Source organism: Danio rerio, chromosome 9 (genome assembly GCF_052040795.2).
Source record: "Danio rerio strain M-AB ecotype USA chromosome 9, GRCz13ab, whole genome shotgun sequence".
NCBI lineage: Eukaryota > Metazoa > Chordata > Actinopteri > Cypriniformes > Danionidae > Danio > Danio rerio.
The window spans coordinates 27145116-27159860 of NC_141029.1; the positions used below are offsets into that span (position 1 = coordinate 27145116).

Genomic DNA, 14745 nt, shown 5'->3' on the forward strand with positions numbered 1-14745 from the left:
ATAGGTTGGCGGTTCATTCCGCTGTGGCGACGCCTGATTAATAAAGGGACTAAGCCGACAAGCAAATGAATGAATGAATATTCACAACCTAAAAGCGATACTTGTGATTTGTGAGTAGATTTTAATATTTGCTTGTGCAGTACGGAAGGAACTTTCCACTATTCATGGGGCACCCGGCTTTAGAAAATAAGTAATAATATTTATTTCATATTGTTATAGACAGAATTTATGACAATAATAATTAATAATAAAATAATAATAATAATATTGGGATTGGTCGGGGCCCTCTATTTTCCCGAACCCTAAGCAGTTGTTTACCTCGCTTATTGGTTAAGTCTGCCCCTTGTAAAACATTAGTATTATTCATAATATAAAACTTTATAAAAGGGAGAAACAGATACAGCATTAAACAAATAATAGATTAATGAAATGAAAGATTGAGTGGTTAGCACTGTCGCCTCACAGCAAGAAGGTCGCTGGTTAAAGCCCCGGCTGGGTCAGTTGGCGTTTTTGTGTGGAGTTTGCATGTTCTCCCCGTGTTTGTGTGAGTTTCCTTCGGGTGCTCTGGTTTCCCCCACAAGTCCAAAGACAAGTGCTATAGGTGAACTGGGTAAACTAAATGTCCGTAGTGTATGTGTGTGAATGAGAGTGTATGGGTGTTACCCAGTACTGGGTTGCAGCTGGAAGGGCATCTGCTATGAAAAACATATGCTGGATAAGTTGGTGATTTATTCCGCTGTGGTGACCCCTGATTAATAAAGGGACTAAGCCGAAAAGAAAATGAATGAATAAAGATTGATTTAATAAACTATTACATAAAGCAACAATGGGCTGTATCTCTTGATTAAACACTACAGTAGTGTAAACGTTTCCTGAAAATTGTTCCTGACCACAGAAGCAGCACAAACAGTTCACATACGACTGAATTTAAATCAGCTGTTTTTCCTCTTGATGAACAAGGTTGTGATACCAAGTGATTAATCATTCAGCGTCTCATTAGAAATATGGGAAGAAGCCTCTGACCCATCGACCAAGTGTTGCAAGCACGTCATTCATAATTGTTGACTCTTAACACATATTAAAGATTTTCATATGCATTCGGTAAATGTCTGCCTACATGATATTGACCATGCGCTGAACACCAAACCAAGTAGAGGATGAAAAACAACCAGAGAATGAAAGAAACACATAAAAGCAGCGCCTCTGCCTGATGTAAGTGTGAGTTGTATTTTAAAGCTTGTAAATGTTACATGTGAGTGTGATGTGAAAATAGTCAGCATTGGTTTGAGGTTTTCTTTTCTACATTTGATTCATGTGGAAAACAGTTTTATAGCCTTGCATCTGAGCAAAGTTTATAGACACATGGCAGCAGCAGCGCTCTGTGTTTGTAAAATCTATGAGCCGAAGCAATCCAGACAAAAAGCTGAAGTGCCTGTGTTAAAGTTCACCTCTGAGAGCCTTAATCATTCTCACCTCCGGCTCTTCTTTCGTCCATCCCTATTCACCCGACAGCTTGCTGAGAGCACCGACTCAAATAAAAGAGCTGAAAGAGGAAATGAAGTGAGTGACAGAAGCATTGAACATAGATGCACAGTTGGGAAGGGTTTGTTCTCTTCCCTTTGTGTGGGTAAATTAGCCATAGAAGGAAAGTAATGAATGAGCGTCTGATTCACGACCAGCAAATTCGATCTTAATTACAAGCAGGGACAGCTCTAAAATCTCCTGACGCATAAGCTCACCTATTGGTAAACTTATCATTAAAACACATTAGCATAGTGTTTCAAATAGTCATGCATTGACTCACCAGAGGTATCTTTCACAAAGCTAGAATTAGTAAACTGACCATGGCATTGATCACAGAATTAATGATACAAATATAGATAAAATCCAATGTTGTCAGGTGATGAGTTGAAAAACACTCTTCTCACCCACCGATCTGGTATTTCCTACCAATCTGGTAACTCCCACTGGTTTGAAAACACCCACTAATTTGGGAACTCCTACTGATCTGTAAACTCCCACTGATCTGCAAACTCCCAACCTGGTAACTCCCAATGATGTAGTATATCCCACTAATCTATTAACTCAACTGGTTACTCTCACTGATCTGGGAACTCCCACTGATTTAGTTACTTCCATTGATCTGGTTATTCCCACCAATCTGCAAACTCCCATCAATCTAGTGACTCCCACAGATCTGCAAACTCCCACTAATCTGGTTGCTCTCAATGATCAGGAAGCTCCCACCAATCTGGGAACAACCTCCACTTATCTGGTAACTCCCACCAATTTGGGAGCTCCCATCAATCTGAGAACTTGGACTGATCTGAGAATTCCCACCTCCCACTGGTTTAGTAAAGCTGCGGTTACCCTTCACTTTTCTCTCCATAGACTTCCATTCATACCCACGCGAATGCGTCAGACCAGGGTCATGCGTTAAGTTTTGCAGGTTGCTGGAGTGCAAAGTTCAAGCTTGGTGAACTCTGACCTGCGAAATCACATCACTTGACTGCGTGAGACCAATCAAGGATCAAAACATAACCTCTCTGGACAGAAATTTAAAGCATGGAGCAATCGTTCGCTTTTTTTAATGTCTAATAATCTTGTATATTTATAAACATGTTTTTTCCTACACTCTGTCCACAAAAAAATACAAAAATTTCATGCTTATTATGGGCATGCCGCACCAACAGGTGGCGATAATGACACTTTTAAACTGAGTTCACAACAAACAGAAAATTTTGTAAATTGCATTTAAGACAAGGCAAACATGAGTACAGAGTCCTCTTGCCGACACCAGACTACAGTTCATCAAACTGGACTTGGCTCAGTCGGAAGCACCACTGAAAGCTCCCATTATCCAGATACAGTTTGGAGTTGATGAACTCTGGGTGCACCTTTGAATGGATCTAGTGGACTCAGACAATGCTCCAAATGATTTAACGCTATTTCTTAGCCTTCCTAAAGCACATAAACAGCTATTCTCTCAGTAAAATCCATGTTAGCCATTTAGCAACAAAGCTACAGTCCCCTGGCAGACAGAACCCCTGCCTATGACGCAAATCCACATCTATCGTTAAGTGAATTTGACGTGCAAATGAAGCGAATACCTACAATGTTCACTTTTGCGATTTATTCACGTGTTCTGTGTGTGGTGTGAACACAGCATAAAACTTTGGTTTTAGCATCCACACAACCACATTGTACCCATAATTTTGGAAAATCATTACCCTGGTCCGAGTCATCTCTAAATTATGATGCTGTTTGCTGTGAGCTACCAATCAAACCAGTCAAGGTGGTTGTACCGCTCTCCTAACATTCGTTTTTCACACAAAATGCAGCTATATGTACCCACAAGCACATATTTCTTGGTTCTCAAAATTGTACACCATGGCATATTTTCTCAATGAGCCTGTGTTGCACATGACATGTCTAAAACAAAATTTCATGTATTCTCATCATATTATTGTTTTTTTAAAAAGTGAATTACAAATATAATTAACATTCTGTACAAATTAATGAGAAAAAAAATGACATGCCTCCATGTAATAAAAATGCTACATCTCATTTCAAATCTTTATCTTAAATCTACATATCACTATCTTCCAAAACAGAAGGTAGTACCCCTTTGATCCAACCATTTATAAAGTGACAAATTATTGAATTTATTTTATTTAATATATGAGTCCCAATGCTGTTTAAAATGTTACTTGCATCAAATGTGATTAATATCTTGTAGTAGGCCTAATGGTTAAATTGTTCAGTTATAATAAAAACACTAAAACTACGTTTTTGAAATTGTTACACATGTAAGACCACAACACACAATCAACAGCCATTAATTATTCGAGTCTCCTTATCCTATACGTATAAAGATGCTTTGCCGCTCAGTTAGAGTTGATACGCCATCTGGTGGCTAATGTTACTCTACCTGAAATTCCACATATGCTCATGGACGGTGAATAAATAACTGCTATAGGAAAATCAATAATGTTTAGAGCTAAAATGTTTTAACGATAGACAGAGTACACACATGCTTTGTGTGTAAAAACTTTCTAGAACCACTTAATAGAATTTGAGACATGTTAAATCTAAAACTATTCGAATGTCATGTACTGCTTCTTGTTTTGTTAAAGGGTTAGTTCACCGCACCCCAAAATAAAACTGATGCAGGTAATTACTCATCCTCATGTTTCAAACCTCTCGGAGCTTTTTTCTTCTTCGAAACAGAAATTTGGATATTTTAGGTGAAAGCTGAGTCCCTCACCTGCCATAGACAGAAATGTTTACAACTCATTCAAAGCCTAGAAAGTTACCAAAAATAAGTCTTTTAAGAGTCTTCAGTAGCAAAATCAGCATATAAACTTTAGATTAAGACATAGTCACCTAAAGACTATAGTAAGTTAATGGTTAAGGTGAATTAAAAATGTGATGTGTGTTTTGAAGACACCCCAAAAAGAAGTTTAGAGGAATATTTTTCCTTGTTGGAACTTTAATCAATTTAAGCCAACAATCTGAGCAATCATCTCAAGAGCAGCATCTGTAGGTCTACCAGTATTTTTAGAGGTCAGTGTATATCAATAGCAGTCAAAATACTATGTGAACCAAAACCTTCTGTCAAAGTTGTTCTAAAACTATTGAACACCCATTCTTGTCTTAATACATTGAGTTCAAATGAGGTCTTGCAAATTACTACTGCTAACTACTCTTTACTGAAATTTACAATTTAAAAAAATCACTGTGATCTTAATTTATTTTTTTACTAATCTAATGTATACACAGACATATCTTATTTAGCATCCTATAGAAAGTACTACAGAAAGCCACACTGTAAAAAAAATCAATGTGTTCAACTTCCACATAATTCCTTCATGTTGTCCCATAATAAATTAAATAAGTTAATCTAATTGTTTTTACAAATTGAACATAAAGCAATTACAGTGTCCCTACTCATTTTAAATAAGTATTTAGGTAAAAAAAAATAAGCGCACTGTATGAATGCACGTATACTGTATATATGAACACTGAACCTGAAAGTAAATTAAATCAGACACAATTTATCTTAGCTCCAGAGAGGAAACAATCATTTTAAAGGGTACCTGATGAAAATCAAGTTTTGTAAAGCTGTTTCAGCAGAACTGTGTAGGTATAGTGTGTCCACTATAGGTATTGTGTAATAGAAGCACAATAATCTCTTTTTTTATTTCCTGATGTTGAAATAGGACCCAAATTTTGCTAATAAACTGGAATTAAAATGCATCACAACTCTCTCATATTTGTAATAGACTAAAATCACTTTGTAATTCTTAACTGATACAATCACCACGGCCACAAGGTGTCAGTAAACGTGCACATATGTGTATATACTGCAAAAAGCATTTGTGTTAGACTCATTTCAGAACGGCATGAATAAACTCCACCACAAATACATGAAATAAACTTACTTGGTATTTTTGACAAATGAGCTGTACTGAGACTTCCTCCACGTCTGTCACTGTGCTGTTTATCTGTCACGCATGTAGGAAGGGTGGGCAGGGAGAAGCAGCCCATTTTTATTTAAAGCCACAGGCTACAAAAACAGCTACCCTGTACTCAAACAGCAAAATGAGCAGATTCTGAAGGTTGTAATAAACTATCTAATGGGTATTTTGAGCTGAAACTTTACAGACACACTCTGGAGACAGCAAGGCTTACCTTACATCTTGTAACAGGGGTCCAATAGGTGTCCTTTAAACAGTACTGTCTTTCTTTCACAGTTGATAAGAACAAAAAACTATTTTAATTAATAAAAAAAGAAAGTTTTATTTACAGAGTCTGAAAGTTCAGAGGTATTTACATTGCTATTTATATTCCAACTGTATGCCAGAAATGTTAGCACTTTTGCAAATAAATGCAAACGAGCCCGTCACGCTTCACACAATGAAAACAATGACTTGGTGACATTTGAGGCCAGTGAGATAAAATTATTCACACAAATGATGACTGTGGGCATTCAGAGAAGGAAATAACAAGCAAACTGTTAAAAAAACCAGCCCCAATGAGGGTTTGCTTAAGAGTGAACCTGTGCATGTTTGGTCCTCCTCTGGGCATTTTATGCTGCCATCTCCATCTCCAAATTCACAAGCCAGAAATTGCTGCGACAACATACTTTCTTTACAGATGGACAAACTCTGAACACACACACAAACAAACAAACAAACAAACACACACACACACACACACACACACAAAACATACACACTTAATCGGAGTCACTGCTGCTGCTGGAGGAATCTGTTGACATGGCCTCCACATCATCTTCATTTTCCTTGTTATGACCGGGCGGCTCCAGGCCAAAATCGTTGCCATGGTGAGGAGGCAAAATCCCCATGGAAACATCAGTGGACTGCCAAGGATACTGTGGGGTCAGTACATCTAAAAGAGGAAGGTGGGACAACAGCGAAATGGATGTTAGCGCAAAACAAACAAACAAAACACCAAGAAAACATTTTTATAATTCAGCTAAAAAATAAACAACACAATGAAGAAAACAGAAGCATGGACATTTTGAACAGAAAAGTAGACATGCCTGGTAATCTCCCAGCAGCCAATGCGTCCCCAGGCAGGTGTCCGTTAACGCCATTGGTGGACATGTTGCTCATGTTACCCAGCATTCCACTGCGCATCTCCAGATCAGTAGGGTACGGCCTGCGAGGGTCACCTACACACATGAAAACACACAAAAAGATCTTGAAAACTCAACGGGACTTATAAGTGGAACATGTTTCTTAGGCCCTATTTCAACCTGGTATTAACCTCTTAAGGCCCAAGGTGTTTTTTACATGCATTTTTTATTTCTATTTACTATTTGGGCTTATTGGAACCTAATTAGAATAAAAATCTAAGTATCATATTTTGATATGATGTACTTTTAGAGAAAAATTATGTCCATATATGTGGACTTGTGGAATTTACATAAAATACTTTTTTCTGACTGTTTTTAAAGCATTAATACATATTTTTAAAACATGTTTTCACTATCAGAGAGTAAAAAAAGTTTTTTTGCCCATTTTGAACAGCTAAAAATAGTGTTTGCGACATTTCATATGCCGCAAAACAGTTGCAGGATGACACTGTATGTCTGTAACAAAATATTAAACATTCAGAGTATTTTAAATAGCCACTTAAGAGCTAAAATGTGCTAAAAAGTGGTCAGCCAAGACACAGCATATTACCATTTTCATCTGGTTTTAACATGTTCAAATGTCCAACTATTTGATATCGTCTTGATTAAAACACATCTAATCAACAGGTGTCAACATGTAAACAAAGTAAATAAAAGAAGCACAGTAATGTTTGTATACCTGGAACCCAGTTTAGAGGAGCACATACTGCATTACTGGCACTGATTCTGTGAGCATACTTGATGATCTCCTCTGAAGAGATGCTGCCTGGTGGAAAAAAAGAAAGAGACAGGATTAGTTTTTACTACAGTGGTTTTATTTTGACACGGTTGTATTTTATTTCCTTAATACTAAAGTAAGTAAAATACAATTATTTGCATTTCAGTCTTAAGACCAATACACACCGCAGAGACAACAGCAACAAACAAATTTAATATGTTAAAATGAAGAATAGCCCAACAATTGCCATGTACAATAATTAAATCTTTAATTGAATGATCCTTCTCAGGGCTAAAAAGACGCTTTCATGAAGCTGGTCTCTGGTCAGATTAAATCAGTTTGTTGCCTTTCTTTTTTTAGGAATCTGATGTTCAACGATCCACTGGGCTGTATTTTATGTTGTTACAGACATAAACCTTTCGCTTAGTGTTTTTTAAATTCCAGTGAAAGGTTTATGAGACCATTTTCTATTTCACAAGCTTCCTTTTACAGCATTAACGTTGTAATGCAAATGAAATAAAATTTGTTAAATAGACTTAAGCATCTATTTGGTTGTTCAAGTGTAGAAAGAGATGAAAACCCATTTAAACACAGGAGCCGTCATTAGCTGCATGCTAGTGCAGAAACTCCATTGAAAATACTGGGGTAAAATTAATTTCTCTATTTTAAACACATGGTACAAAAAATAGAATTGAATGCAGTGCTTCTTGTTGGGTCTGATACCTACTTTATATCGCATCTCATTAAGTCAGTCAAGATCACTGTTGTTTAAAGAAATCAGAACTTAAACACAGTGATTTTTAAAAGTATGTACTGAAATTAAAAGTATGTGTGCATATACTGTACCCCATTAACAAAGAACAAACATGTTTAGTCACTGACAGGGGTAAGAAAAACTATCACATTTTCCAACACACTAGTTTGTTGGCTTTTGACTGTGCAGTGAGTCTTAATGGCTAAATGCTAACTCCAATATTTTCTGCAATACATGTAATATATTTAAACATCTTTATACTACAATTTATTTCCAAAAGTGATTGTTTTTTTAAATAAAAAAGTACTTTTGTAACATGTTTTAAAAACATTTTCAGTTTGGCTGTTTGGGTGCTTAGAATAAATGTTGTTTATAAAACATGCCATTACAAATCAAGTTTCTTTTATATTTTTTAATTTCTATTACTGTTCTGCTCTAGATGTAATTACATTTAAAAGTCAGATGAACTAAATGATTATACTTCTTAGTTTGTAAAATGTGTAGTTTTTTTTACTAGTTTACATTTACTTAATGAAATAATAAAATACAAAATACACACCAATAAAACTGCTCTTTTAACAATGCAATTAAGACATCCTATGGCTTTTTACAGAATACATTCATTAATTTTTCTTTGGCTTAGTCTCTTTATTTAACTTATCCAGCATATACATACAGTAAACATTTTAAAAGTACAAGAATACCTTTTCTGGCTTTGTCAATAGACTTTAGCTTCTCTTTAGCTTGATAAACAGCAGTGGCCTGGTGAAAAGAGAAAAATAGATTTATTTGCAAAACTGATCTATAAGTGGTAGTTTATGTTGACAAGGGGGGTGGGTTACTGTTGATTTTAAAGTGATAGTTTGCCCCAAAATGTAAATTACCTCATCATTTATTCTCCCTCAAGTTTTAAACATTTATGAACTTCTTTCTTCTGTTGTACATGAAAAGAAGATATTTATAAAAATGCTGATTGCTGGCACTCATTGACTTCCATAGAGGAAAGAAATAAATTAGTGTGGAGAATATGGGTGCCAGCAACCAGCGTTCTTCAAAATATCATGTTTTTCTGTGTGTGTGTTCTATAGATAAAAGATATGGAAGAGGTTTGTATTAAACAAGTGGTGAATGATGACAGAATTTTCATTTTTGGGTAAATTTTCCCTATAAGGTGTCTTTGTTGTGGTGTAAATGTGGAGCATGTACTGATATTATTAGTTACTATTGGAGCTGCACGATATTATAAAAATCTAACGTTTTATTTTTCTGCAATAAATGTTGCAACATGAATACAATTTCACAAGATGGTTTAAATAGCTCTGTTTGACAGTTTTCTGAGGGGGTCTAACAATATTCATGTAATGAAATCAAGTAACCACCATGCAAATAATATTTTTCTTTGCTTTCTATCGTTTCTCAAAAGTCTTGGAACAGGTAAAAATATTTTTTTGTTGTCACCTTCAGTAGACACAAGGCAAAATGAATTTCCTTAAAACAAGCACAATTATCTGCCAATGGGGTGAGTAAAATAACCTTGTTTTCACTTTGAAATGTAGATATTTGGAGTAGAACCTAGATAAAAATTCTAAGTAAGAAAAACTTTTTTTTTAATCATAGAAATTATTAAATACAAAAATTAAAATTAACTGCCAAACATCTTATTTTTGTGCCCAAATGTGGCACAGGCAAATTATAAACCCTCACTGTATTCTGGTTAAACTTAGCAGTGACTAAAAATGTGTTCTGTAGCTCCTGTTTATTTATAGTTCAGACTCAACATTGTGTATATTGAGATGTGACTATTGCAGATGAGCACATTTTAATATTGATGCTGAAACAATATATTCTGCAGCCCTAGTTATTTACTACTAATATTAATTTCATTGTTTCATTACATATTAGCAAGTTTAGTTAATGTGTATTCATTATTATTGTAGTTAATGGTTTACTGTTCTATACTAAATACATATAATATCTAAAACAGACACTTTAAAGTAATAAATATTGTGACATCTAAATAGTTTTTAACATGTATATTGTAAAAATCAGATCTGTAAAAAGCTGTTTTTGCTAGCTATTAAAAAAATGTCCACAAACCAGAATAAATACATTTTTTACAACACTATTAAAATGGACAGTGATATCATTAATTTAAAGTAACAGTAAAACTATAAGTGACACTATTTTGATAGTCTCTGTTATAGAAATGTCCAGAAATTATACACCCAAGTCTAAGTCTCAATATAGCAAAAATGACATCCTTTGCATGCACACAAGAGTAAGTGAAACATACGCATCAGAAAAGTTTATTTCTTTCTCATAGACACTGCAAACAAACTTCTAAGTAATAATAATAAAACACCAGATGAGAGATTGTTTAAACTAACATGTCCTTGAATTCTAGGGGGAGATGTCTCTGCTCTGTTGAGAATGCTTGCAACAAAGATAAGAAACTCTGCAGCTGGCTCCTTACTTTAGTTCAAAAAAAAAAAAAAAACTGTTACACTCCCTTCAGGCATATTGTCATCACTTTGCAACTACAGCCCATTAAACCCTGTGAAAAGCACAGATTGTCAGCTGAGCTTATTATAACATTTATGTTGATAGGCCCTCAACATATATTTTACTGGTTATTCTACAAGTAACTTTTCAGGTTCATTATTCTACTAACCCTGACCTGACAGTCCACTATTACTCCATTAATTATTAAATGTAGTTGCAAAATGACTTCTAGTAAACAAAATACCTGAAGATGAAATTTGAATGTAACCATTTAAAATGTTTAGCAGCCCAAAACTGTAATGAAGTGAGGCAGGGCTGCACAATACATCATTTCAGCACTGATACCGCAATATCCAAGTCAGCAATTGTCATATCGCAGGGATCTGAATTGTAGTCAGGATTAAAGTTGACCAGACATTACAATAAACAACATAGGAGTAATTTCAATTTTACACACCTTCCAGTGAAAGTTTATTATTTGCATGTGTTTTTAAGGCCTGACTATATCAAATTTCAAGCAAACGTTTGCACATTTGTACTCAAAATTATATAATGTTGTTATTATTATTATAGAGTAATTATTTATTTCTGCTTCTGAATACTGTTTGACTCCCCAGAAAATCCAAAATCTTTGTTTATTTGCATCTTTTGTCTGTTGTATTCAACTATGCTTGTCATTTTAAAACGATATTTTATGCAGATACACTCCCCTACACAATCACCCAAATCTTTACAAGCTATTCAAGTCATCTGGCGAAATTGCATTTATGTCGCAGTGAATCAAAATATTGTAATGTCAGTTTTTTCCAATACCCCCTAAAGTGAAGTGGTATTTTGTTTTGCACAGTGCTGGATGAAGGAAATGATACTCACCAGTATATGCTCTGCCTCTTTGAGCTGTTTCTGGAGCTGCTGGATATCACTGTCTCTCTTCTCAACTTCTTTCTCCAGTGATTGCATCTCCTGGTGAACTCTGCCCTGCTCCAACGCCGTCTGCATTAGCTCCTGGAACTCTTTATCTCTCTGTATTAACAGCTCCAGAATCTGCTCACACAACCCACAGCAATTTTCCAGTTTTAGTAATGAGATTATATAATATGGCTGCACAATATTATAAAAAAACTGACATTGTAATATCTCGTTTTACTGCGATACATATTGCAATGTTGAGTATACTTTAATAGATTTTAAAAAAGTTATAAAATAAATGTGTTGTTTTGTATATTTTGGATGTTTTATAGGGCATTGCATCTGCATAAATTATAATAAACCAATCACAAGCATTGATAAATACAATGGAGCAAAGATATAAATGAAAAAAAAATTGTTTTTTGTAAGTCTGCAGTATTCAGGCACAAACTGGACAGTCAAATTAAAACTTCATTTTATTTGCACATAAATCTAATCTTTCCTAAAGTAAAGTAAACAAAATTTCTTGTGCCTACATTTTTTAAAGGGCCTTGAAATGTTTACACAGTCACAGGCCTTAAAAACACATGCAAATTCTAAATTAAATTTTATATTTTTGGTTAAAATTGGCAATGACTCCACAAATCATCCATGTTTTGAACTTCAGCTCCTGTTCAACTACAATAATACAATAACATCGCAGATCCTGTGACGTGACTATTGTAGATACACACATTGCAATATCGATGATGAAATGATATATTGTGCAGCCCTATAATATAAATTTGTATAAATGCCTCTAATCAGATTGCTTGATTACAAACACATTGCACTATTCGAGTAAATAATTTACTGATTCTCCCTAATTCTTTTTTTAACATGCTTTCATTCTAAATAGTTTTACAGAGTAGTGTGAAAAAATGAAGATCCAAAGTGGAAATTCTTAGTTTCTTTTAATGGTTATACTGTACAATAATGTTGTGTTAGTTAATGCACGGACAAACAATGAACAGTACATTTATTACAGTATTTGTTTATGTTAGTTGACAAAAATACAGTTCTTGTTAGTTCATATTAACTCAAGTCAGTGCATGAATTAATGTTAATAAACATGAATTTGGATGTAAATAATGCATTAGTAAATGTTGAATTATGATTAATAAATACTGTTTAAGTATTGTTCATGATAAGTTTAGGTTAGTAAATACATTAACTAATGAAACCTTATTGTAAAGTGTGACCTTTTTAATGTACAGTTAATTTATATTCATGTGTTTGAATAAAAATTTTGGGGTATTCTGATCATGACATTTATTCTGCGTTCACAGTGAAAATGTCGACAATTAAAGCATAAAAAGACAATTGGTCAAAATCCCTAAAAATCAAAAAGATCATCAAGATTACATTACTGACTTCAATTATTATTATCTAACTTATAATCACTTAGGGACTACAAATTTAAGTAATCTAAACAACGCTGTTGATCTCTCTTTATGAATATTGGGGGGACAGAAATCTTTTAGCCTCAATTTTAAATGTCTCAGCTTTCCAAAGGTGGATTTGTGAGGCTGAGGGTATAGGGCATGGGATGTGTATGTATGTATGTATGTATGTATGTATGTATGTATGTGTATGTGTGTAAACAGCATTGACTCTCACCAGTGTGTCCTCTCCAGGCGGGGGCAGTTTCTGTGACCTGGACAGCGCCAGCATCTCGATCAGCTCTCTAAAACAACACGACGAAAAACGAGACGCGACAGATAACCAGTACTGTAAAATTACTGTATTACTCGGAGAAGACTTTAGTGTATAAGATAGAATTACTCGATTTGTTCAATTGTTAACTAACTCATCAACTCAAACATCACTGGGGAAATACCATGAATGGACATGATCATTCTGCCTTGTAACAGCTAACTAAACACACACAAACAACGTCATAGTAATTTTTTGTCTAAATTATTAGAGCATGTAAGGACAAACCTGGATAAAACTTCTAAATCATCCAGAGTGGATAAAAGCCTTTCTTTCGTAGATTTATCTGCCGCCGCCGCCGCCATGATTGTTTCTCTTTCTGTGCGCATGCGTGGGAAATGAAAAGCGCTAGATGCTTTTGAGTCACACAGCGACGACTGCTGGCAGAAGGACCGCAACGCATAAACACAGTCACTGTTGAGGAACAGGACAAAAAAAATAACTCCTGGAACATCTGTTTGTAAGTATGGTGGCTGTGTAACTGTTATTATATTGTTCAGATATAGCCTATGGATGTGCTATTACTGTTATAATCATTTTTTTTTTGCTTCATGTTTATAGCACCTGCTGATCTATAGACATTGATTTGTTTGATTTAAGAATCATTCATTCATTTCTTTTCCTTTGGCTTAGTCCCTTCATTCATCAGGGGTCGCCACCTTCCAGCACATACACTTCAGTATATTCAATTCACCTATAGTGCATGTCTTTGGACTGTTGGGGGAAACCGGAGCACCCAGAGTAAACCCACAAGGACACGGGGAGAACATGCAACCCCCACACAGAAATGCCAACTGGCCCAGCCGAGACTGGAACCTGCGACCTTCTTGCTGTAGGTGACAGCGCTACCCACTGAGAGACAGCATCGCCGATTTAAAAACCTTTTGAATTATATATTTTTAAAAAGACTGTTTTATGTCTACAATCTTTTAGTTTAGTACTTTATTTTTTTACGAGTGAGTCCAAGAAGTTGACAGCAAACTATTTATTAGCCTATTCATTAACACATTTCCAGCTTAAGACTGGTCACTTAAAAAAAATAGGCACATTATTGGAGAAAAGAGTAGCCAAATTTGAAATAGTGGATGATGAACTACAGCCTAGTGAACGCTGCGCTAAAAATATTCTGTACTAAAATAAATCAGAGAAATAAACTTTAAAAAAGAGCTTTCAGCGAAATAATGTTTTGGGGTAGACTTGTATGTTTCCGTTATAAGCCTTGAATTTAGTTTCTAAATCATTTAATTTGACCTCAAAACATAAGTGTGGCTATTTTCTCAATTTGCTCTAAACACAAAATGTCACATTTTCAGTCAGAAACATAAAAGTTAATATTAGTGTTATTAACTCTAAGCCATGCCAACCTGATAAAAATGTGTCTGGTTTTATCTAATGAACAGTGGTGTAAAGTAACAAATTATAAATACTCCAATGACTGTAATT

General features: G+C 34.9%; 1 protein-coding gene across 1 annotated transcript; it reads right to left on the reverse strand.

Moving 5' to 3' along the window:
- Positions 1-5787: 5787 nt before the first annotated feature.
- Positions 5788-13623, reverse strand: med4 (mediator complex subunit 4). Its single transcript, NM_001017883.1, is given in 7 exon segments — positions 5788-6414; positions 6569-6700; positions 7344-7430; positions 8841-8898; positions 11512-11682; positions 13207-13273; positions 13531-13623. Coding segments are annotated over 7 exon segments (765 nt in total). The 5' UTR covers positions 13608-13623; the 3' UTR covers positions 5788-6241.
- Positions 13624-14745: the final 1122 nt, after the last annotated feature.